This window comes from Monopterus albus, unplaced genomic scaffold (genome assembly GCF_001952655.1).
Source record: "Monopterus albus unplaced genomic scaffold, M_albus_1.0 scaffold13.1, whole genome shotgun sequence".
NCBI lineage: Eukaryota > Metazoa > Chordata > Actinopteri > Synbranchiformes > Synbranchidae > Monopterus > Monopterus albus.
Genome location: NW_018127893.1, coordinates 3,426,186 through 3,452,957, shown reverse-complemented (window position 1 = coordinate 3,452,957; position 26,772 = coordinate 3,426,186). Strand labels below are relative to the sequence as shown.

At 40.6% G+C, this 26,772-nt stretch overlaps 1 protein-coding gene across 6 annotated transcripts; it reads right to left on the bottom strand.

Moving 5' to 3' along the window:
• Positions 1-2,445: 2,445 nt before the first annotated feature.
• On the bottom strand, positions 2,446-25,079 carry ppp2r5ca (protein phosphatase 2, regulatory subunit B', gamma a). 6 transcript variants are annotated; one of them, XM_020591017.1, is made up of 17 exons: positions 25,009-25,079; positions 24,750-24,919; positions 24,596-24,661; positions 23,312-23,462; positions 14,171-14,370; positions 10,565-10,675; positions 10,160-10,252; positions 9,917-10,047; positions 9,728-9,787; positions 9,163-9,271; positions 8,040-8,093; positions 7,641-7,811; positions 7,421-7,548; positions 7,066-7,167; positions 6,823-6,895; positions 6,094-6,210; positions 2,446-3,280 (listed from the first exon to the last, which is right to left on the bottom strand). In XM_020591017.1, exons 2-17 carry the CDS (start codon positions 24,774-24,776, stop codon positions 3,146-3,148), a joined length of 1,728 nt encoding a protein of 575 aa, XP_020446673.1. In that variant the 5' UTR covers positions 24,777-24,919; positions 25,009-25,079; the 3' UTR covers positions 2,446-3,145. The 6 variants fall into 6 exon arrangements, with proteins under 6 accessions (XP_020446673.1, XP_020446672.1, XP_020446674.1 ...); XM_020591016.1 differs by having other exon boundaries at positions 24,750-25,055; XM_020591020.1 differs by having other exon boundaries at positions 3,196-3,280; positions 6,094-6,175; positions 24,750-25,055.
• Positions 25,080-26,772: the final 1,693 nt, after the last annotated feature.

The window sequence follows — 26,772 nt, the reverse complement described above, 5'->3', positions numbered from 1 at the left end:
GACATTATTCTCCACATTTTACAACACACCACAGTTATCAAAAATGGTTTCAGCTATCTGCCTCCCTCTTGTGTTCAAAACAGCACATTACCAAAGGTGTAACTTAAGATAGAATTACGTCACATCATGTCGCCAGTTGCCACTTGTTTGCCACACTCTTGTATTTAATGTAAATATTTGACTTTTGAGAAAACTGTGTAAAAATTACATTTGCTCAACAAACCATTCTTTTTATTTTTAAAAACCCTTTTTAAAGGACAAAAAATAGGGAAATAAACTATTGCTATTAGACAATATAAGGATATTTTTCACAATGGGCTTTGTAAAAATATGTGGCTTTTGTTTGCCAAAACATTATTCATAGACAAAAACGTACAGCAGCAATGTTACTGATGTCTGGGGTCCATTAGACCCCTCTCATAAAATAAACATTTAGAATACTCCAATAACAAATTTAAATTGACTTAATTATTATTATTATTATTAACAAGCACTGTCAAAAGCACTGAAAACCCACTAACCACTAAAAACACATAATCAAATTAGGAGGCGAGTACCAAGCTGACAAAACAGTGTGAAATATTTTTGAGTTGTTGAACAAAGCACACGGGGCAGATACACTCTTATATACAGTATTTCACGTTTCATTTAAGACACGTGCTCTTTCAGTGAAGTAAAGCCAAAATTGAGGCATATTTGAAAATATATATATTCAAATAATCTCTTTATTCGTTCTATATAGATGCACACCACTAAAGACAGTGATAGGAGCACACAATGGGCGTTAACATTTATCAGGTATTCAGAGGAGGGAGGAAACTTTGCAGATTTAAATAAAAAACAAAAAGACAAAAAACATTTTCTAAATGTGTGTGTTGCTAAAGGTACAGCCCAGATAGCAGAAATAAGGTGGTATGTGCCAGATTGACTTTGTTCACTTGCTAATGATGTTTTATTCTGTACAGAGGGACAATTTGTACAAAATTAATCTACAGTAGATATATAACACTACATGAAACAAGGTAAATCATATATACAATATGAAATGAATCGTATAGTACAGGTCACATACAAAAGGACACTTTAAGTTATGTTTTGGAAACAATATGTTAAAATTAAAAGATCTGCAAAGATCCTGCAGAGAGAGAGAGAGAGAGAGAGAGGGAGAGAGAGAGAACAAGCCACTGAATCATTAAATCATCTTTTGTTTTCATGGATGAATTGTTTTCCAGCACTAAAATAAACCTCAAACATCTTTGTCTCTAACTCATAAAATCCATGAACATCTCTCCGAGCAAGCAGGACCATTTCATAAACGCAATGACCTCAACAACAGAAATCAATAGGTCTGGTTGAATGGCATTCCTCCAGGGTAAATGTTACATGTTTAACATGGTAGTTTTAATTTACATCTTTTTGCACTCAAGCAAATACAGTATTAATACAATTAACAAACCAAGTCACTATTTCAGTTTATTTTCAGGATCTGGCATTTTGTGGCCATTTGATACCTGTCTGTTTCAGCTATGGGCATCCTGATTGGCCAAAACAAACAAACAAACAAAAAAAGCCCGACAGCCACGCTAACCTTCAGAGACAAGACAAAGAAACACAACACATCAAAGATTAAGAAATGTAGCAGACTTCAGTTTAAACAATGGTACTGACTGGAAGACATTTCCAACTTTCTTGCTGGGAAGGTCACGACGTACATAACCCGGCATCTGAAATTAAAACCGGTAGCAACACAAACATGCTCCACCTTCCAAATTTCCCCATTTTTTGGTAGCTCTCATCAAGTACATTGTGTAACATCAGATGTCAGTTTGTAAAAAAAACCAAAAAAAAAAAAAAACCTTTTCACTAGCTCTGATGTTTGAGAATAAATTTGTCCTATCTTTAATTAATAAGGACTTTAAAATCTTAGCATACAGTACACATTTGTCATCTTTGTAAAGAAACAAAGCAGAGGTCCTAACTTAGTAACAGTTGCTAAAAAACCCAACAGAGTGCAGCTTTTCGGTGCTGAAACACACGATACAGTACAGATCTGTGCCTCTTTTTCCCATTCATCACTGTCAATAATCATCTACATTCATTTTACAGTGTGTAAAAACACACACACACACACACACACACACACACCCCTTTATCTTGCTACAGCTAAGCCCAGGACACTGCTACTGCGACTAAGGTAGCAAAGACAAACAGCTTCCATTCAGGTTCATCCTCATCTATTAAACTCAAAAGCAGTGAGTACCATTGTTTGAACCATCTAGGCATCACTATGGTCTGGTTTTCAAATATTGCCAAAGAACATAAGGAAGCAAGCATATAAAATAGCGACATATGGCACAAAACAATAAAATGGAAAGAGTCAGATGTCCACAGGATAGCTTCCTCTTTCTCACCATCTTTCCTGGACACTGCAAGGCTAAGGACAAAAATCAAAGGCATGTATCCCTGTTAAAAGTCACAGAAAACACAAAACGAAGAACACAAGTGTCTTGGCACTGACAAGATGTCCATTACATTGAGCAAAAAAATAAGAAGTATACGACAGATGACAGGAAAGTCTCGTCTTTCATTTGACCAACAGGTTCTGTTTTGTTCCCTTTGACAGAAAAGAACCAAGCAGAGACCAGAGCATGATCCTTAGACAGCAAGTCAGTCGGTTCCTATATAACCACGTCCGATCCTTTGTGAATGTTTGCAAGAGGGAATGAAGGAACCAGAGTTGTGGCGTCCTAGGTTCCACATTTACAGTGAGTGCACAGGAGGTGGAAGGAGCAAGGAAGGTGAGAGGAAATGATGGACAAAATAATGGGAAAACACACCGGATGTGGCAAGGGCTAAAAGACGTACGTACGTACACACACACACACACACACACACAAACAAACACACACACACTCCTCTCCAAATAAAGAAAATAACCTGAGAAAGCAGAAATCTGAGGGAGGCGAACATGGGGCCTCTGACTGGGTCAACAGGAATGAAGAACTAAGAATTCTGATGGTGGGAGGAAGGATCAAGAGCCCAACATGGGTCACCAGTGTAGTTCTGACACCTGGGCGGGGAGGATGTCCATGGCTATCGAGGGTAGAAGGGGCAGTTGAACCAAGTGCCGGCAGGTGGCGGGGACCTAGAGTCCATCGTGGGTGGTCAACATGTCTTCAGCTCTGCGGTGGGACTCCAAGGCTTTTGTGGTGTAGATATCCTGAGGCAACTCGGATTTGCGTCGCATCATTGGTCGCTCTTTCCGCTGGTCATGCTGCAACTGTCAGACAGAAAAGAGAAAACCAGCAAGAGCAGTTATTATAATTTTTTAATTATCTTCTGTCAACATGTCAAACTCTTCCTGTTGTGATCTTATCTTTGAGACAAAGCACGGACGGCTTGAACACAATTCGGTTACATACATCAAAATCTAATTAACTGAGGAAAACAAAGACTAAATCAGTTAAAGCATTGTGTACTGGGCCAAAAGATTACAGAACTTTAAAGTAAATACACATTATTCGGGGGGTATTAAAGAAAGCAGGTTAAGCAAAAACCAGTAGTTTGTTCACTCAGAGTTGAGGGAAACGCTGGATATTCAGTTCCAGAAATGGATATCGCTTTGAGGCAGTTACAGCGGTAACTTTGTGACTCAACAAACCCAGCTTTTCTCTTCTCCTCTTGCAGAGTCTCAAGTAGCTGTCTAACACGCTGTTTCATCTCCTCATTCATAAAGCCCTTATTACAGCACAGATTGAGGACCGGATCTTCGTTTTCAGAGGTTTAGGTCAGGAGAGAAGGATAAAAATCCCAGTTAAATAGCAGCCTAATCATTTGTTACCCAAGACCTATCTTTACTAACGTGACTGCTTTTATGATCAATGAGTCATAAGTGTAAAGACAGAGATCTTTCCTCATTTAAATCCCGTTGGCCTATTACACAGTGCGGATTCATCCTCAGCTCACAATAAAATCTGTGCACTGTCCATCTTACTAACACTGTGACTCTGTGGACACGAAGACAACTGCTAGGTTGTCGGTTTATACAGTGCCTTGCGAAAGTATTCGGCCCCCTTGAACTTTGCGACCTTTTGCCACATTTCAGGCTTCAAACATAAAGATATAAAACTGTAATTGTTTGTGAAGAATCAACAACAAGTGGGACACAATCATGAAGTGGAACGAAATTTATTGGATATTTCAAACTTTTTTAACAAATAAAAAACTGAAAAATTGGGCGTGCAAAATTATTCAGCCCCCTTAAGTTAATACTTTGTAGCGCCACCTTTTGCTGCGATTACAGCTGTAAGTCACTTGGGGTATGTCTCTATCAGTTTTGCACATCGAGAGACTGAAATATTTGCCCATTCCTCCTTGCAAAAGATACTGTTGTGGAGAAGTTTAAAGCCGGATTTGGATACAAAAAGATTTCCCAAGCTTTAAACATCCCAAGGAGCACTGTGCAAGTGATAATATTGAAATGGAAGGAGTATCAGACCACTGCAAATCTACCAAGACCTGGCCGTCCCTCTAAACTTTCAGCTCATACAAGGAGAAGACTGATCAGAGATGCAGCCAAGAGGCCCATGATCACTCTGGATGAACTGCAGAGATCTACAGCTGAGGTGGGAGACTCTGTCCATAGGACAACAATCAGTCGTATACTGCACAAATCTGGCCTTTATGGAAGAGTGGCAAGAAGAAAGCCATTTCTTAAAGATATCCATAAAAAGTGTCGTTTAAAGTTTGCCACAAGCCACCTGGGAGACACACCAAACATGTGGAAGAAGGTGCTCTGGTCAGATGAAACCAAAATCGAACTTTTTGGCAACAATGCAAAACGTTATGTTTGGCGTAAAAGCAACACAGCTCATCACCCTGAACACACCATCCCCATTGTCAAACATGGTGGTGGCAGCATCATGGTTTGGGCCTGCTTTCTTCAGCAGGGACAGGGAAGATGGTTAAAATTGATGGGAAGATGGATGGAGCCAAATACAGGACCATTCTGGATGGAAACCTGATGGAGTCTGCAAAAGACCTGAGACTGGGACGGAGATTTGTCTTCCAACAAGACAATGATCCAAAACATAAAGCAAAATCTACAATGGAATGGTTCACAAATAAACATATCCAGGTGTTAGAATGGCCAAGTCAAAGTCCAGACCTGAATCCAATCGAGAATCTGTGGAACGAACTGAAAACTGCTGTTCACAAACGCTCTCCATCCAATCTCACTGAGCTCGAGCTGTTTTGCAGGAGGAATGGGCAAAAATTTCAGTCTCTTGATGTGCAAAACTGATAGAGACATACCCCAAGCGACTTACAGCTGTAATCGCAGCAAAAGGTGGCGCTACAAAGTATTAACTTAAGGGGGCTGAATAATTTTGCACGCCCAGTTTTTCAGTTTTTTATTTGTTAAAAACGTTTGAAATATCCAATAAATTTCGTTCCACTTCATGATTGTGTCCCACTTGTTGTTGATTCTTCACAAAAAATTACAGTTTTATATCTTTATGTTTGAAGCCTGAAATGTGGCAAAAGGTCGCAAAGTTCAAGGGGGCCGAATACTTTCGCAAGGCACTGTACACAAGCAGTAAGACCCCACCACTTTCTCCCCCACTGAAGAAATTCAAGTCTGCTAAAACAATGACTGAGTGGATGACTTAGAATAAAATCTTACAGCGTTTTAACTCTGTTCTCCCAGACGGCCTCTTACACTGTTAAAGATCAATGGCAGACGGGGCTGATTTACACATCATACTTTGAAAACACGAGGTAGAGAAAGCTGGAATAACAAGAGACACACCACCTCCTGTCCCACTTTCACTTGATATTCCAGACAGTGTTTAAAATCCGGTTAATGCAGCTTTAATTCAGACTGAATACTTTGGGGATCCATGATACTTAGACAACATGCACGGGAAAACAAAACCATTGATTCCAGTGTTTAAAATGACATTTTTTACAGAAGGTATACAGATATAATCACCACAGTGCAAGTAGCTTTGGTCAGAGGACTTTGCAATCTTTAATAGCAGACATCTATTATTGTAGTGGGAAAGATGAACAGAAACCGAGAGTCAGGTTTACCTGAGTTGCACCCTCCTCAACTGTCTTTTTTAGCCTCTGAACATCTTCTATCAAAGGGACATCCATCTCCATTTCTACAGGACTAGTGAGGTCAAAGGAATCAACATACATAGAGAACTATGTTGAAAAGAAAGGGAAACAAAAACAAAAACACAAAAGGGTGGAGAAAAGACTTTCAGCTGCATGCAAAGAAGAAGGAATCAAAAAGCTCTGACCTAATTAAAATAAGTAACTCGGATCTACTGTAGTTATCAGATTTATGCTTTAGCTGAGTTGTTGAGAATTACAGCAAATCTTGATTATGAAAAAGCCGAATAGTAGAATAAAAATTTAAAATAGACTCCAGTCTTTCGTGGCACATAAACACCGATGCTGACTTCTTTGGGTTAATAACTGCAGTTTCTATGCACTTTTAAAGGAACAGTTTGACATTTTACACTTTCTTTTCTTAAAGAATGGGATCCCATCATATTTCTACTACTACAACTAGATACATTCTACTCATCTGTATCTTTCCAGTCTTAACTAACAGTCTTAGTTGGAAAGCACTAACTACCACATCAGAGCATGAACAGTCTAAGTAAACCTAACTGGGATGAGACTGAACAATTCAGCAGTAAACCCTCCTTCAGAAAACACAAAACACTTAATAATTCTACAAACACTCACACACACTGGGGTAGGAAGAGGAAAACAGATGTGTTTAAAAGGACGGCACACGCTGCTCACCTGTGGATTTGACTTGGCGAGGTTCTCGATTTTGATCCAAGCCTCTTCGCGTTCTTTTGACTTGGCCTTCTCTCTGTTAAAGAAAGCACCAAACCTCCCGTCATTGATCTCTTTCACTCTACTGGTTTAAATGTGAAACCCAACACTCAATCAGCTGTGGTCTTAGGGCTGATTGCAATTATGTGTCAGACATTAAAAAAAAACAACTAATTGAGTGGGAGAAGAGTCTGTATCGCTGCCTACTTGTTTTTCTCAGCCCTAAATTGCTGTGTGCAGTCATCAAAGAGCTTTTGATTCATCTCCATGAAAAGCTTCAGAGCGTTGTAGATGAGGCCGTGGATGGTTCTGGGAACACACACACACACACACACACACACAGCAGTTAGTAGCAGCTTATGGTGTCAGTTTGTTTTGAGTCTCAATAGACCCTCTAACAGCTGAAAATAAATCAGGTAGCTTTAAAGGACATGCATCAGAGGCCATTCTGTGACCAAGGTCAAATCTCTACATACACTTTAGGGATCAGTGTGTGAGCGACTCAGTGCATTTAAGGACATTGGTACAGCCTGAGGGGAGATGCTAAGCTCGTGTATCTTACTTGTTCCAGTGGGTCTTAGAGTTGCGGTAGAGAGCAGGGAACATAATTGGCAGAATCTTTGCTGCGTTGTCGCTGATCAGACTCATGATGTACTCGTTGTTCCAGTAGTAAAGGGCTCTCTCTGCCACCTACACATAGCAATACACAGCACTTCAGTCAGGCACCTAAATAGCTTATTCCCTAAGGTATAACGGTAAGACTGTTATAAACAATCAGTTACCTGGAAGTGCGGGCTGGACACACACTTGGCCAGCTGTCTGAAGAGAGGTTCCTGCACCTTAACAAACTCAGAGGGCTCGATGACATCCAAGATCTCCTCCAGCTCATTGAGGAACATGACCTCCTTAGGACTGTGAGTCTTTGGCCAGTACTTTAGGAGAGCCATTACCACCTGTTAGGATGATGAAGAAAGATAATGATAATGTTGCATCACCAGCCATGTAAGAAAAGATGAGAGCAACTTAGGGGGTAAAAAGAAGTAAGTATGGGTCCATGAACTAGCCATTTAATTAAATCTGGACCCCATCATTCTGCAAAACCAAAAAGCCTAAAACAGGGTTCAAAATTTAAAATCACTGTGAGCATTATATAGAGTTTCAGCAAGCAGTGTTGGGCATACCGGCTCAGTTAGAGTGCTGTCCTTTTCCAAAAACTGCACCACGCAATAGGCCAGCTGCAAAACATATACAGATTATTAAACTGTCAAAGTGTGTACATTTTTGCATAACCAAAACATGGCAGGGGACATGGAATGCCTGAGAAACCGACTAGCTGGACCACGCAACCCCAGAACCTTATAGGACGACCTGCTACTTGCACGAAAAGAAGAAGATGTCATACAGTCCTGGTGTGTGCCCCGTCTCCACCTCCTTTTTCCTTGTCATGTTTGACCCTGCCCCTGTCTTTGTTCAGACTTCCTGCTCATCACTCACTCCACCTACACTCACCTGCGTTTCATCTCATTGCCAATTTGCCTCTAGGAGAAGCAAACAGTGTGACTGACCTGTACCCCAGCCCAGCATTGATGTTCCACATTGCTCTGTTTTCATGCTACCATCGGCCGAGTTATTCACCTGTATCACTTCCCTCTCACAGCTCCTGGTCAACATTCTGTGCTCATCACCTTCATGTACAGGTTGCAGTTTCTGGTCAGTAGTTTCATCTCAGGTTTTCATGTTACTATGTTTACAAACAGACTCTGGTGATCCTTCTGGTTCTAGTTATTCACCAGCGCTGTTATTTGGCTCTCCTGCTTTCTGCTTTGAGAACTGTGTTTTGTTTGGACAGTTTTGAGGCTTGCCTTAAGGCACCTACAGTATATTCTACTTTTGTTAGTACTGCCTCAGCTTCTGCGTTCCCAGATGTATCCAGTGACAAGCCTGAGGTTTCTTGTACTCATGTTCATATTTCATTCTACGTCATGTTCTGATTTATTCAGCCTCATCGACCATAGTTTTCGTCTGTCTGGTTTAAGTGGCTAAGTTTATAATATAGCTACGATTCCCTTCTCAAAGTTCCCTCGGGCTCTGTCTTAGGTCCTAAACACAAATTTATACAAGATCGTGACGGTGGATTGTACTTCAAGAAGGTTTGGACAAGAATATTTAAATACATTTAAACACAACGTCATCATTGTATAATGTATGTGCTGGCTTTATCCTCCCATGCAGCTACTCATCTGAAAATGATATGAAATCTAACGTTAAGCTTCCCATGTTTGCTTTTGTGTTCAACAAACTTACTTGTGGATGGTAGACACTGAGTGATTTGACTTTGTGCAGAGGCAATAAAACCTTCAACAGGAAAATCTTGTGCTCTTCCTTTAGTGGTAAGGCAAATCCATTGATTATGCTGTGAAACATAAAAAAAAAAAAAAACTATCAAGACATTTGAAAAGCAGCGTAGAATAATTATGTAGCTGGGAATGCATTAATAATTGCTCATACTTGGGCTGTTTTTACATTTAAAACAAATCATGTGCAGTTAAGTTTCATGGATTGTTTTCATGTGAGGATTTGATGAAATGAAAGAACAACTGAATGATATAAAGCAGGGGTAGGCAATCCCTTGTCCTTGAGGAAGATGCCATCCTAGATGAAGGTGGAATGAGGAAAGGCAAAGTGAACTGGTATCTTCCAGCTTCTGCTTGAATGAACACACCTGATCCAGGTAATCAGCTGTGGGTAGAGCAGGGACAGCTGGAAAACAGCAGCCCTGGAAGACTGGGATTGCCTACCCATGATATAAAGGTTGCACCACAACAACAGTACAGCTGCATTTAACAAAGGTTGTACTAGGGGGTCATACCTTCCAAGTATTTCCAGTAGTTCAGCTATGCCATTATGGTGCTCTGTCTCATAGATAAACCTGTGAGAACAAACAGGGACTAGTGGTAATACAGACTCTACATTAACTATCAAAATGTTTCATATATCAACCAGTTATCGTCATATACACATTCAAACATAATCTCAGAAGTGGGAGAACAGCACTGACCTATAGAAAATGTTATTGATCTGTTTCCTGATGTATGCTCTCAGGCCAAGGAACTTTCCATAGATCCTGTGCAGGGTAGTTTTGAGGAAGTCTCTCTCTCTGGGATCCTCACTATCAAATAGTTCTAGGAGCTGCAAGAAAACTGAAATGTTACCACAGTGACACTCACAGTGCAAGGTGGGTCTCACAGGTGACCTTTTTTATTATGCAGACTTAGAGTTTGCCAAAATACTCTTTTCTTACCTGCATAACAAATTTCTGGTCGATGTATTTCTTCGCTATGTTAGGCTGAAAATCTGGTGATTCTAAAAACCTAAGGAAAAATTCATAGACGAGCTGCAACATAAACAAGAAAAAAAAAAAGGAATGAGGGGAAGGAATTCAAGCAAAATCAGGGTCAAGTATACATGCTATTCATTGTTCCGTGGTGAGGTCTCTCACAAACATCTATATGCTTCAGTTCTCCTTTCAATTCTGAGCAGACATCAATATGAGAATGTCCGGCTGTTCGTTCTTTTATTTTTATATGTACAGTATATAAAGAGAATAAATACAGCATGCTTTAGCCTTGCAACTGAGGCCTTTCTGGGTTGAGGGTAATCATGTAGAAACATCTCACTGTTTTCCAGATGATTTTAAAAAGCCAACCTGGAGGTGTGGCCACGCAGCTTCAAGCGTTGGCTCATCTTCTTCTGGATCAAACTCCGCTCCAGTAGGGTTGGACGATGGAGGCAATGTTCTGAACATATTCACTGCAAACTGGAAGAGAAATTAAAACGTTTATTCCCCCGAACAGAATGCTATTTAAGACAACATGCAGCAGCTGTTTCAAATATCTATTTAAGTTTGAAAACAAACAGGTTAGGTTATAAAACTTTTTAATAACCAAATACATACAGTCATGTGAAAAAAATTAGGACACCCTTTGAAAGCATGTGTATTTTGTAACATGTCTTAATATATGGTTATTTAATCTCAAGTTTAACAATACAGAGAGATTCAAGTAATACAACTAAACAAGTAAAACTGAAGAAAAGTCTTTTCAAGATCTTCTGTAAATGTAATTCTACAAAAATGCCTATTCTAACTGAGGAAAAAGATAGCACACCCTTGTTTCAGCTGTGAGATGTTTGAGGGGTTTCTTGCATGTACAGCCCTTTTCAAGTCACCCCACAGCATCTCAATGGGATTCAGGTCTGGACTTTGACTCGGCCATTCCAGGACTCTCCATTTCTTCTTTTTCAGCCAGTCTTTGGTTGATTTACTAGTATGTTTTGGGTCATTGTCATGTTGCATGGTCCAGTTCCGCTTCAGCTTTAATTTTCTAACCGATGGTCTCACATGTTCTTCAAGCACCTTCTGATACACAGTAGAATTCATGGTGGATTCTATGATGGTGAGCTGACCAGGTCCTGCTGCAGCGAAGCAGCCCCAAACCATGACACTTCCACCTCCATGCTTCACAGTTGGTATGAGGTTCTTTTCCTGGAATGCTGTGTTTGGTTTACGCCAAACATGTCCTCTGCTCTGGTGTCCAAATAATTCAATTTTGGACTCATCTGTCCAACGAACATTATTCCAGAAGTCCTGGTCTTTGTCAACATTCTCTCTGGCAAATGTCAGTCTGGCCTTGATGTTTCTCTTAGAGAGCAAAGGTTTCCTCCTTGCACGCCTCCCATGCAAGTTAAACTTGTGCAGTCTCTTTCTGATTGTAGAGGCATGCACTTCTACATCAACAGTAGCCAGAGCCTGCTGTAGGTCTCGAGATGACATTTTAGGGTTTTTGGAGACCTCTTTTAGCATCTTGCGGTCTGCTCTTGGTGTGAACTTGCTGGGGCGACCAGACCTGGGCATGTTGGCAGTTGTTTTGAAAGCCCTCCACTTGTAGACTATCTTCCGGACAGTGGAATGGCTGATTTCAAAATCTTTTGAGATCTTTTTAAATCCTTTACCAGACTCATAGGCTGCTACAATGTTTTTTCTGAAGGCCTCTGACAGCTCTTTCACTCTCACCATGGTGCTCACTCTCACTTCAACAGTCAGGAGCACACCAAACTAAATGTCTGAGGTTTAGATAGGGCAAGCCTCATTCAAAATGCTGAGTAACGATCTACTAATTATGTGCACCTGGTGTGATATACCTGTGTATGATATGAACCATTTTAAGAGGGCATACATGTGAGGGTGTGTATCTTTTTCCTCAGAATAGGCATTTTTGTAGAATTACATTTACAGAAGATCTTGAAAAGACTTTTCTTCAGTTTTACTTGTATTACTTGAATCTCTCTGTATTGTTAAAATTGAGATTAAATAACCATATATTAAAACATGTTACAAAATACACATGCTTTCAAAGGGTGTCCTAATTTTTTCACATCACTGTACACAGCAAGACCTTGGTTCCTGTCAGAAGCTTCCAATTCTTCAATAAATGTCTTTATTTATAAGAAAACCAACAGTGAAAGTAAACCAAGCGACTGCACTTGAAGAATTCTTGAAGAATTCTTTTCATACACTCTGCTTTACCTAACTTCACTCTACTCTGCTTACACAATGCACAGTTTTACATCAAGCCATGCAAACCAAAGTAACAGCAGCATTTCTGTTACTGAGACCTACAGCAGAGCCTCCTCAGAGTCTGCATCACAGAGAGTAATGCCACATGTAATTACATTGGAGATGCACATGCTTGTGTAAAGTTTGCTTAAAGGTTGATTATAAGTGCTACCATCATTTGAGTAGAACTAATTTAATCATCTCCTAGCCCTTCTGTTAAATGGTTAGGAACGTGTTAATGTCATGTATTTCCAATTTTCTGTTGAATCTTGAGCCTTTGCTGCTCGGAAAAAAATAACTGAAATAAATTAAATTGTCTATGAAATGTACCATCTCAGGTAATGTAAAATCATTTTTCCTTTTAGGTTAATGTTATCTTTGTCCTGAAAATTGGCCTCCAAGGTTTTGGCCCACAATAATCCAAGTGTGTTGTGTTTCTGGTCTCCCACAGTGTCAAATGACTCCCCTGTGGGCTGCTGTTCCCTGCCAGGCAGATCATGGGACAGCGCAGGTGGCCTACTACAACACCGACAGCCTTGTTTGAAAAGACAAGCTACAAGGAAGACAGCTTCTCCGGGCTGTGCAGCACAACCCAGAACAAGGTGTGGAGATATCATAGCAATGGAAATGTCTTATCTCTGATTATAGCAAATCTACTGTTTCCTTGAAAACACAATATTAGCAAACCTCAGTGTTTTCATCGTGTTTATATGTCACCACCCATGTGTGACGTCTGTTATCATGATAATCTTGTTTTGCTCAGATTCTCTGCTGGTTGAGTTTAGCTGCGGTAAATCAAAGTAAAATAAATTCTTCCATTAATTCAAAACAAGCCGCTGTTGCCTCTGCTAAACTTTGGTCAGAGTGACGTTCTTATAATGTAAACACTTTCATGTACAGAGCGTAGGTGGGCAGAACTGGCAAAACAGAGGAAAATATAAGGTTTCTTTATATGAATCATGGCACATTCAACTTTTATAAGAAACAAACGCCTTTTTCCCATTTCCCCAGTGGATTTAACCTCTTTCATTCTTTAAAAATAAAATAATATGAATGGTGACAGCAGACCTTCTTAGCCAATAAATAATTGCATCGATCTGAAATGACTGCACCAGGAACTCAAACAAAAACTTCTGTCAAAATCAGTCTAGAGCTTCAACTAATTATTTATCAACAACCAATTTTCAGAAATCTCCATACAGAGACTAAAACTGACAATGACTTGCCTCTATTCGTTGTTAAAAGTCCTGTCAGTGTGTCAGTCCTGGATTAACATATTTGTCTGTGCCATAGACCTCCGTTGTTGTTCCGGTATGATTAAAAACACATCAGTGGAACAAGCCACTGCGCTGGGTGACAGCCAGCAGAATGCAAACAAAGCTTAGCGCTCACACCAGATCTCACGCATGCGCAGGTGACTCGGACTTGTGCCGACTTCAGGAAATTATGGCTGCTTAGAGACTTTGGAGCAACATGGTCAGGTCTGGGGTTTGGTAATGAAAGAACGTGTCTCCCAGCGCAGCGGTGTGTTTTTTTTTTTTTTTAAAAAAAAAAAAAAGCCGATCCAGGACTGACAGCTGACAGACAAACCATGAATAGAGGGGACTCATTGTCTGTTTCAGTCTTTATATGGAGATTGCTAAAATACTATTAATATAGACTCAAACCTGTGCCCCTCATTCATTCAAGTCTACTGACCATGTGAACCACCTCTGGGTAGATTGGCTCTGTGATGACATTCCTGTTGTGGGTGATGTACTCCACCATTTCGCTCAGCGCCGCCCGTTTCACTTCCTTCCATTTCAAATCGCTCAGCGGGTCAGACAGGAAGTCGAAAAGAACACAGCACTGTCGTAGCTTTTGGATGAAGAGCTTCTCCTGCTCCGCAGGGGCCACATCTAATGAAAGATCAGAGGGGAAAAAAGTGAGGCCAGTGAATGGAATTAAAACGGGATAAAAGAGCCCAAGGATGACTGACAAGTTGAGTGGTGACAAGTGCACAGTGGTGATGAAATGAGGCAGTTGAGAATATCTGAAAATGGAGCCATGTTCAAAGAATGAGGGGGTCACAAGAGAAAGGAGGGGGTGGTTTAACTGTCAAGGATGGCAGCTAAAACGGTGATATGCTACAGAAAAAAATAGGAGGCAGCAAGAGTGTGATGTAGCCTGGTAAATGAGTCATGAAGACTAAAGTGCATTGAGAGAAAGGCTGAGATGGTTAGAGCCCAGGGGGAGGATAACAACAGAGCAGAGAGGAGGAGAAAACAGAGTGGAGGAGGAGGAGGAGGATGGAGGCTTTGGGAACTAGGTGAACAGTCACAGTCGAGCCATTTGCCACACACACTGTGAAAAAGATATTTATAAAGGAAACCCTAGCTATTTAAGTCTATCATTATATTTGTCCACGGCAGTTTGAGAACATGCCTTTCCGCTACATTTCCAAAAAAGCACAGGCTTGTAAACAAACAATCTCCGTGAGAGTCAACACTTCACACATGATGACACAAAGAGGGAACCACCATTTTGGTTACTCTAAAGTCCTACCTGCTCATGTGGAGCAGTAACAACACACAGTGACACCGTCATTATGTAGTTATGTGACAACTTTTTCTTATGATTCACATATCCCTCTGCTACCATAACTATGGCTGTTGTGGCACAATTTATATCATTAACGAAATCAGGATCTCTAAAAGACACAAGGCTTTGGTTTTGTTTGCATTGCCTGAAATGTTTCTCCTGTTTCCAGCCTTAATGCTAAGCCAAGCTAACTGGCTGTATTTACTGGACAGACATCAGAAGGGTGTCAGGCCTCTCATCTAACTCTATGCAGGAAAGACAATAAGCACATTTCCCAAAATGTCAAACTGTTAAGTCTAGTAAAAAGCTATCCCCAAAATCTGATTCACACTTGCTCAGCTATTGTTTTCTTATTAAAAGTGTAGCAACACTCACTCCGGAGCCAATGCCACCTTTGGCAATGCAGAGCAGTTCTGTCTGCTCACACAGACAGGTTTGTAGATTTGCATGGTAAGATGCAAATAATTGCTTTATCTTTTAAAATTGGATATCACAATAACCTCTAACTCCATTTATAGATTAGATACCCCTCAGTAAAGTAACAGGTATATTTTTTAAAAAGATTTTCTATTTCAATTCCTGTATGCTTTAACAAAACCTTTGATAACCTCCAGGTAGGGAAGAGTCTCTTCCCTGACTAACTGATGTATGTTTGGCTCTGTCTTTCCCCAGCTGCAGCTGTAATAAAAGAGGCAAATTCATAATGTCAGGTGTGGGTTCATGTAACGGCCAGAAGGAGCTGCATGCAATACAGATAAGAGGTCTGTCAGATCAAGATGTTCTCACTTGGCTGCTGGTGATTTACAGCAAACAAACAGGCATAAATGTGGTTAGACTGACAGATTAATATTTTCATTAATACCTCTCCTTGTAAGGTATGCTCTGTATCTGACAGAAGGTAGATGTTTTTACTGAATCAGTGCCTACACACAGGATATGACACCTGCAGCTGCTTTACATTGAGATTTTGCCCTGTTTCTGCCATCGGGACTGCAGTGAGAGAATATCCTCCTTACACAAAAACCATATACAGTACACCACAGCATATCCTCCATCTATGGTGTTAAACCCCAATAAATCATCCAAGTGCAGTAAACAGTGTGTTTCCCTATAATTACTCCTTAGTAAAGGGTGCGGATTTAACAATGGGTTGGCACTGAGGCTCGGAGGATGACTGCACATGAGGACACTGACGCAGTGGGTGAACCAAATTAGAGCAGATATATATGGTATAAACGTCAGAGGTAAAAACAAATAAATAAAAATAGATTAATTCTATTCCTCTTGCATAGTAATCTATGGGTAAAACAATTCCATTTACTGAGATAAGCAAATGTGAAATATTTCAAACAAGGAAAAGGCGTAAAACATAAAAATGCTACATGCATCCAAAAATGTACAGTACCTACTGCAAAACTATATTATTTGCAGTAAATTAATTCAGTCTTTCTGTTATGCTGCTGCTTTCCATCTCGTTTTAATTACACTTAAATTAATAAACAAAAACTGGCAGTAACGCCGTCACACAGGTGCGTACGAAGTGTAACATTAAATCAAAAACTTGATATAAGCTCAACATATCAAGATAATATACTACTAAACCCATTTGCTCAGGTCCTAATTTCAATGAATGAACACAGACTGTGACAAAGGCAAACACAGAACAGAGGCGGGTGCGTGTGCGTGCGCACACACATATGCACTCTAACACCAAAGGTGCTTGACATTCTTGCAAATAGGAAGATTCTGGGTAAGAGGAAAGGTATCCTCTTCAGACACAGTGGAAATTTGGATGGGACACACACAAGCATACTTCTGTGTCGTCTGTCAAGTCAATTAATCTTGATGACAGCGAGATGTTGGGAATTCCAGAGGAAAGAGGGCAAGTGTGTGAGCTGCCATTATCAGCCATTTCAATAAAGATTTGCTGGACAAAAGTGCTGTCACAACAGGAAAACACTATGAGTGCCAGGACGCCTTAGTAAAACAAGAGAAAGACTGGTTCAGCAAAGACATTTCTCATCTCTATTATGTACTCAAAATCAGCTAAGAATTGTTTCACAAAGTGAACAGCAATTTCAGGAAGAATTTCATCAGTGTTTACTTTTCAGTGCACTCTCTCCCTGGCATGAGCTTTGTGTTATAACATTTGTTGGAATTTGTGCTACTTGTACTAGGAACTGGAATGTGTTGCCTTGCACCCCTGACCGTGTCAGACTTGACTTGTTCGATTACATAAGTCTGTCTGTGTTATAAAGTTTCTGTACACTCCTAGAAATACCCACTGGGTTGTTGTGTAACAAATAAAGGCCCAGTGTTGTGATCCCAAAACCGATGGTAACTCCAGCGTGAGTTCTACTGACGAAACAAACAGAGCCTTAAGAGGGGAACAGACATGGCACATGTACACAAAAACTATATCTTAATGCCCCCTGTGAAATAAAAATATAAATAAATGGAACCACAGTCTCTATTTTTCCTCTGTAAATGGGTCAAATGAACAGCTGCTAGTCTGGAGTTAGGACTGGTTTGCCACTCTGCTTTATCGGCAGCATGTTATGATCAATGTAAACACTGACTGATTACTATTTATTGTAGCTGTATTAAACTGTTACACTTTTGATGGCCATGTAAAAAACTAGTTTTGCCACATTCATTCATTAAAACAGTTCTGGCTGCATTATAAGAAACAGCTGAGAACGCATCATGTAGACCAATGAATGCAAGCCAAAACACACTGAGGTCAATGATTTGCGTGTTAAAATAGGCAGTGTGTAGCGTGAATGCAAATGCATTCCTCAAAGTGCCGGCCACCTATAGTGCTGTGTGCGAAATATTCCAAATACCATTAATTTGTCTAAACCAAACAAGCACAGACGCTGGTTATAAATTCTATACAAGGGTAAGACACCACAAGAGGAGGAGAGTGGAAACCACTCAAGTGGTCAGTCAAACATTAATCTGAGACACATTCAGATGCCAGGTGTAAACTACAGTCCGTCTCAACTGGATGTAGACACAGTCTGGAAGGACTAGGATAGAAGACACTTGGTCTGAACAGGGTTATAATGACAGAGACACAAAAAGTGGAAAGAGAAAAGGAGGCAGTGAACCTTATTGTTCCCTGACAGTGAGTTGTCATTCAAGGCAGTCACCTCGGTGGCTCAATAAAGTGTAATCGATAATTCCCTGAGGCTTGATAGAACACTGGGTTGCACCTGAATACAGTGGTAACAGACCCAGCCTTTCAAACATGACTGAATGCACTTGAATACACTATACACACACATCATGAGGCCAGGCCCAATGTTGGAATCCTAAAACATTACTGCTCTGCTGTGACAAAGATGGCAGGGTCATATTAACAGCAGTGTTTGTGGGCTAAGATGTGCACTGAAGAAAAATGTAATCTCTTTTCTTTTCTCCTAAAAAAACTGTCTTGAAGATGCATAATCATCTTATAAGGAAAAGAGGCGGTGAGATGGACAAGGGGGCTGCTGCCTGCTGTAAAACAGTGGCCGTCTACAGCCTCCTCACTGTGACCAATTTGTGACCGGATGAAGCGGAGTGTGACAAAAATGCTGGGCCAAGTGGAAGAGCTGAGAGGGAGATGAAGACGGACAGACAGTATGCGAGTCTTATTCAGGAGTGACAATAACTGCAGACATAAACACAGAAACACACAATTACATTGAAACACATGAAAAACTAAAGAGAAGACCCTTCACTAGGCTATGACCTCACTTCCTTTGACATCACTAGCTTGGCGGGGGGATGGGCGGACAGAGCGGCTAGCTAGTAAAACCAGATTTTTATGTAGCTCCGTGTCTCACAGCTATGCACACAAAGCCTAACAAACAACTCCCCGGTTCGTTTTCAAATACAACAGAGCATGTTTTTCGAACCACAGCAACAATGATGTTATCTCAAGCATCTGACTAACCAAGCAGTAACCAGTGGAAGAGGAGCACAGCAACACACAGCTCCCTCTCCTCTTAATTCCCTAGGACAATACAGGAAGAATAATTTGTCCTTACATACCTCTAAAGTGCATGAGAGCCACCGGCTGAAAAGGCCCATTAGAATTAGGTGCATCCACAACCATCCTGTCTCCAGATTTATTGCATGTCAACATCTAAGCCTCAACCAGGAAGACGATCCACTCAGGGCGAGAGGCCAGCCTCCATTTTAGCACAAAAGCAGAGCAGAAAATGAAGCTCTGTGCTGCTGGAGGGAACTGGATAGGTTGTGATGTAAGCAGTGAAGGAGGCAGCTGATTGGCTGAGCTCAGGCTGCTCTGGAGCAATGAGGGCAAAGGCTGCTGGGAGAGAGGGAGGGTGATTGGCTGAGGGGATGCACAGTGGGCGGGGCATACACTGGGGTTTCTGCTCCAGCTCCTCCTCCCCACTCACTGGTCTGTGGTGGCGCTCTGCAAGACTGGTCCGGCTACAAAGCTTGAATCAGACTGGCTTAAGTCTTTTCCACAGTTTAACCATTAGCAGGGTTTTCAGCATAATCTGACTTGGTATAAGCAGCTGGAAATAATCTGAGTGTGAGAGAGGGGCCCTCGCTGAATCTTAAAGTATTTCATTGTCATATCTGCTTGATTCATTATCAAAGGGAGGTGGAGGAGAGGGTCAGAGGGAAAATCAAAGGTTTGGATTCAATGAGGATCAGAAAGAGACAAGGAAAAACACATAAGGAACTGAGGACAGGACAACAGGAGGCTCAAAACTCTGTGCTCTCCATTAAGAAAAAATAACAAAATTCAGTAAAACGCTGTTCAAAGCTATTCACACATCAGTGTGATGTGATGCAGAATATAAACAACACCTTGATATCTAATAAATTATTTGATTCAGTCCGATAAGACAGCTTAAAAACATGAAATGGATGGCTACACACACAAATAACAGCAACAATCAACCACCTTCGGTGACTCCGTATAATGTATTTTATGAGGAGGGCTTTATGACTCACACACTACTCAGGGCAATGGCAGAATTTGCTGCATTGTGTTATTCTGAGTGAGGTATGTGTGCTTAGCAAAATTAGCTGTAAACAGGAAATGAAAGTGAGATGACAGAAAATTAAATGCAACTGGCACACAACTCAGGAAGCCGCTGCAACTCCATGCAGCATTCACAACAGGTCGGAAAGTTTACCTGCTGACTCTTCGTTTGTTTTACAGAATTAGGCATCATGTAAGCTGATAGTGTACTGTCTGACACTTTATATCATCTGAATCAGCCTTACTGGCCAGATGTGTGGAACGCATGAGGAATTTGACTACAGCGCAAGTATAGAATTTGATACAGGGCATGTATACATATACTAAACCTTCATTACCCTAACCAACACTCCAAGGAGACAAATGAATAATCTGCATTTCTTCTTTACATAACAAACTAGCTTCCCTCTTATTTCACACTTCATGTGATTGATCAGGGGACACATCACATTCACACCACAAGGGTGATCAGACACTTCATAACAGTGGGGCTCATAACACCACTGTCATGGTAGTTCAATACCTAAGGGACTGTGCTGTTTTCCAGCAATAGTCACTGTTCATCCCTAAGAATTCCAACCAAGAGTTCATGATGTTACAGCTGTTATCAAATGAGTCTAACACTGAAAAAGCACCACATGATGATAACATTCTGAGCTTCATATGCCAAATATTTTGGTGGACACGACAGATACATTTTACGACTTACAACCCAAAAGTACTGTATGTGATTTAGTCTGACAGTTTCTTATTGACAGGTAACTGTTGCCTCAGTAGGTGTGGTGGTAAGTTAACCAAATATATCGCTAGGCAGGTCTCACTCTCTGCATTCTCTCACTGAGTGGCCAAAGCCTCTCCAAGAGGTGCCGTTGCATTCCACAACCATGACAACGGACGCTGGTATTTTCTGAAACTGCCACTTATTTCCTCCTAGCTGGGTGAGACGTACCCCAGGGCTCATTATTGTTAGACAAAAAAGCTGTTATTGTTAACAAATTCCATGAAAAGACTAAAACCAAAAAAGGACAGATCCTTCTAACAAGTATTTTATGTTTAACCTTATATTCAGTAGGTATGGGTGGATTATGAGATGAGGACAGGTAAAAGGGCCCCACGATCCTATACAGAAAGCAGACTGAAACAAACAGAAAATGATTTGCTTTTCATGTCTTTATGGTCATTTTTTTCCTCTTTGTAGTCTTGTTGCATCACTTTGTGGTTGTCCTGTGTCCCCTTTGAGGGTTGTTTGTTTCTCTTTATGGCCATTTTGTGTTACTACATAGTTGTTTTGTTTCTTGTCTGGCACCTTTTGTGGTCATTTTGTCTTTTAACTGAGCTCTGACTTCGAAACAAGAAATATTACTTTATACTGAGGGCCCCCTGGATGTCTCAGAACCCTGGGCCTGCAGCTGATAAGCATGTTCTGTAATATATACATGGCAGTAAGCGCTTCCTCTATGCCATAACACATCAGTGAGCCAATAAATCTTTATACAGCTGATGCAGTGGCCGACATGGCTCTTCATTTCTGTGAACATGAGCGCTGTAGTTCATTTTGTGTGAATCCCATCTACATGGTTCTGCTAGAGTAAATACCTTCTGGTACACAAGCCATGTATTAATCTGTAGCGGACAGTCCCAAACACTATTTTATCATAACTATTTCTTTCTTTATCATCACTATTTTATCAGAATGTTGTCATAAAAAAGTGCCCATCTGTTTTAGGGTATTACTTAAGCTTTTAAAAAAAATTACACAAACCATTTTTGGCTGGCTTTTAAAAATTCCCATCTTCAGGGGTAATGAATTGGCCTGGGGTTGAGGGCCAGAGACGGGAGAGGGAAGTAGGAAAGACAGATTTAGATCTTTTTATGGAATTTGTTGACAATAAAGAACTCTACCAGCCTCATTCTTCATATAATGTCTGTCATATGGTTTAACTCAAATGAAAAGGCAGGACATCATATTAAAATAATGAACTGAAAAATCTCAACATTATGGCCAAGGAAACACCAGCGCTTCCATTTTCAACCAGAAGATGGCAGCACAACCCAGAGAGTCATGCTTTCCCCCTTTCTATCTCTCTCAGACAAACACAAAATTACTTTCATGCCTGTCACACTGCATGAGGCAAGTGGCTGAATGAGCAAGTAGTTACGCTGACAGCATCTGCCCTCTATCTGTAAAGCCTAAGATCACAGAGCAGCCCTTAAACTATCAGGAGAGTAATTTGTATGACATTCAAGGCTTGGTCATGCACGTTTCTCCACTCACTTTCTTCTCACAACTCAAACCACAGAGTATATTTTAATACACAACTAGAAAATAAAAGTTGTGAAATTCTTCACTATGTCACCATTACACTATTGTTTCTCTGTAACACCACCCTGCTCATCCAGGTATGAAAACAAAGTGTAGCTGGGTATACAGTAGCTCTCTGGAATCCACTTAGCCCAGACTCTGTCTGTAATGTTGAGTGTAAACAAAGAAGCCATGAAACATTGATGAAAGTGTTCAAACCTCAACCTCACTGTCTCATCTAAGAATCAGCATCAGTGTGATAACAGAGGCAGTCAATACAGCAAATCATAACACTGTCAGTGGAGCCAGTTAGCCATGCTATTATTATTATGGTTAGTTTGCTGACTACTAACTTTGGCACAAGTCCAGTTGATCAGATTTGCTTTGGCAGGCTGTTTTATAGGTTGAAGTGTTAACAGTACTCTGACACATCTAATGCTCCAAGATGTGTTTGAGTGTATAGTTTATGGTTGACTGGTTTTACATTTTGAGTTATTATTGGATGGCCAAAATTTGCTGCCTTCCTATCTGTTGTTGTCCATTCAAAGTTATCTTACATGCACAAAGCCCTCCGGGGGTAATATCTGTTTCTCCCAGGTACGGCTAGAGATGCAGCTGATTGCACATCATTTGCATTACAGATAAAGCTGATGGGTAGTCTACGCCTCTATAAATTATGTAGTGAGCCAAGACCTCAAGGTTAAAAAGATGGTTGTGAAGATCCATCACGGCTATAAATTGTTAATATGATTCCTTTCATGCATATAGGCCAAACATGCAATCTTAGAGAGTGGTCATCTAGCATTTTCCAGGAGAGGAGTAAAAGCTTATCTATGTATATGAGTTATTACAGATGAGGAAAATGTAGTGGAGCTGCATATTAAGAAAGTGGGAAGAGGAGAGTGATAGCTTCTTACACCAGTGCTGCACAGTGAAGGAAACATACCTGCCAGTGCAGGCAGTTTCTGTAGCTCTCTGTTAGCACTGAGGGGGAAAGAGGAAGTGCTGAACCTCTTCTCCCTCTTCATGGCCGAGTGTGACACCGGCTGCTTCACCCTCATTAGCTGAGTTGCCGAAGGCACTTTCTTAATGGAGCCCTGCAGAAACAAGAGTCCCAGAGAAAGGTCTTCTGTTACTGTGACAGGGTAAGGCAATGTAGTTTTCAACCCAAAGGAAATGACACAGGAATCACTTTACTCAAGTGTCACTATGGAGTCCAGAGGAAAGGAGAGGAAAAGGAGTCAGGGTGCTGTAGTTAAGGTCAAGTTCCTTTCCGGATCAGATCAGGTGATTCTCAGTGAAGCAACCTGATCACAGCCGGTGGTGTACTATACTGCATCTGCTGACAAGAGTTTGTGAAGGACCTCAGTGTGCAGAATAACTGAGCACAGATGGAGCTGATAAAGTTGTCAATGGAAACAAATAGCATGTCCAGGAGTGAATCAAACTGGTCTCGCCAATCTCAACATCACCAACGTGCGCCAGGAAACACAAGGACAAAAACTGCCGCTACAGTACCAAGTGTTAAACTCAGAAGCCAAACCACACGTGCTGGGAAGAGTTAGGCATCGGCAAGTATTTTCAGAGAACAAAGTCATAAGGTCACGCTGTGATGTCACATGAAAAGCCTCATCTACAATTCATGAGGAGAAAAAGTCACTCAACACAAAAACAGATGAATGATAACCCTAACCCATGCACCTCACATGTGCATGTGTGATATATTTCATGTTTGTGTGTCTGACATGTAATCACCTATGTTTTTAGCATTAAAGTTAATCTTTTGAGTAGAACATAAACACTGGTTACCTAAAGGCCAAAAGACGTTTCCAGGGAACCTCTAGGCCTCTAGGCTGATTATGACACCAAATAACACACACAAAAACAAAACTAACTAAACACTACACACCACTGGTTTTACACTGACAACATGTTATGGTATTTAACATATTGGTAGTGTATTTTTATATTATTTACAATAATCATACCAGTGACACTGTGCAGCTTAGTTAATTTAGCCTCTATTTATCTGTATCACAGTTTGTATTTAAATGGTAAATGGACTGTATTTTATATAGCGCTTTCTCACAGTGTGTTGCACTGGCCAAAGCGCTTTACAGAGATGATACACCATTCACCCATTCACACACACTATATTTTATTGTTTTTTTTTTAATACAGTGGCCAATGCAAACTCTGGCTGGACAGTGACAAGTTTAAAAACACTTACGTCTTTGTCCTCAACAGGCCCATTTTTACTTCCGTTATTTTTAGATTTTCCAGATTTGGAGGATTCCTAAACAACAATAAAACAAATTAAGCACAACAAACATTATTTAAAGCTGACATTTAATAAAGTGCACTTGCTTCCAAAGCCTGTTTACCTTGTCCTTTTTGCTTTTGTGAGGCATACTGAGACGAAGGACGAAGGTCAGCGGGTCGCGGGGAAACTGGTCACTGGCAGCATGAGTCTGGTTAAAGTGGTTTTCACGACGGACGGTCCGAACACCATGTGACTGAGCCACAACGCGATGTCATCCTATTTCCGCGGTAGCTTCATACAACAACTCACGCTTTGTCAAAAAGATATAGCTCATAACTGACTGAAATACAATTTATTTTCATTGGCAACGTCCAACTTACCGCGTCCGTGGCTGTACTCTCGAGCACCCGCTGTATCTCCTTCCGGCCCAGGGGGTACAGATGGGTGTCCTGTGCCGGTTGTAATAACTGGAGACGGCCGCAGGAGGGCAGTGTTGTACCTGTAAATCCCATACGGATCTAACGTAGAAATGTCACTGAAATGAACAGCTAACCTTTTTTTAATGTATATGAAAGTGAGAAATCGTCCATTTGGGACAAATCTTTCCTTCAGTGTGTGCTTAGAGCCTGTAGAAAATTGTCATATGAGACTATCATGCACTAATAATGTAACACTGACAACCCAACATCAGATTACTTTTTAAATATTTTAGTAATTAATTAAACTGGATGGAAACACAAGAGACTCATTTGATGCTTTATATTAATTTGTTTTAAACTAACCTCAAAGAGATTACGCCTGTGTGGAATTTCTTCACCTCCACCTCTAGGCTGAAAAATTGATGAACTCCCCCTTTACCTGACCTGGTGACACAGGATATATCTGCAGCGAGCACTCTTGTTTAATCATGACTGATTGGAGAAGAAAGCACAGATTGACATGAGTAAGGAATGCATGTGGGCTACAAAGAGAGTAGGACTGTTTTCTATTCTGGGTGTTGATGCAGTACACTGGTGTGCATTGATTAGGTTGTGAGAGTCTTTGCTCTCTGAATCACTGTGTTTCCATCTCTCCTCTGCCCATGGTCAGAATTCCACCATCAACACTGTGTTATTACTGGATGATATGGCTCCCTTCATTTCCTGTCTCAGCAACAACAGTGATGCAGCAGCACTGAGGAAAAAATGGTTTGTGGATGCTTAGTTTTTGTTTTTCTACTATCCTTCAATAAATGAATGGAATATTCTTATACATAAACTTGCCCAGTAGTCTATTCCTATTTATCGACTTTATATATACATATTTATTTTCTTGACTCTTGGGTTTATATTTTTCTGCTAGAACTACTTGGATTGAATTCTTTAATTTTTTTTACAGTACAACCTTTCAGTCTGCTTTATAGCCTACTGTGCAGCATGGTCGGTGAAGTGTGAGGTGGGATAACACCAGATTGTCCAGCCAGTGGGGCTGCTCAGCAAGAGCTTGTTTACTTTTCCAGGAGAGAGAAAGGGGTAAAAGGAGAGAGAAATGGAACACTTCTTATAATGAAAGAAGATTGACTGATAGAACAAAATTCTCTTGGTTAGCTGTAACCATTGTGTTGTATCACAGGTGCATGATCCCACAGAGATAACACATAAACCAGGACTCACAAGCTCACACCTTCGTGCTTTCATTGCTTTTGTTGTCTAAAGGGAAACTATAATTGCTTGGCAGTTTGATTTTGAGGGTAAATCTGACTGAATTCAATGTTCAAGAGAATGTGAGGTGCTCATATAATAAACATACTTTTACTTATTTACTTTATACTCAACAAGACCAAAAGTCTGCAGCCACATTCTGACACGTCTCTGCCTCTTATCATACACCAGACAACAAAGCTGCCAGAAGAACTATACATGGAGACATAACTTTTCTTAGTAGTTCTGACATCATTAGTTATTTAGTTTTATGATTGGTTAATCAACTGCTTCAGTTGTAAAGCAACCAATGCCAAATATTTACTGTTTTCAGCAACGTGAATATTAGCAGATTTTCTTCATCTAGAGTGTTCAAGTGAATAGAATATCTCTGAGTTTTAGATTATTGTTCAGACAAAACAACACACTTGAAATTATCGTTACATATTTCCTTGTTTTCCAAGC

Coding starts and splice junctions, on each gene's coding strand:
- ppp2r5ca (XM_020591017.1), bottom strand. CDS start 24,776: ATGCCTCACAAAAGCAAAAAGGACAAG. Junction 9,788..9,916: donor ATCAATAACATTTTCTATAG/GTCAGTGCTGTT, acceptor TTGTTCTCACAG/GTTTATCTATGAGACAGAGC. Junction 7,168..7,420: donor TCTAAGACCCACTGGAACAA/GTAAGATACACG, acceptor GTGTGTTCCCAG/AACCATCCACGGCCTCATCT.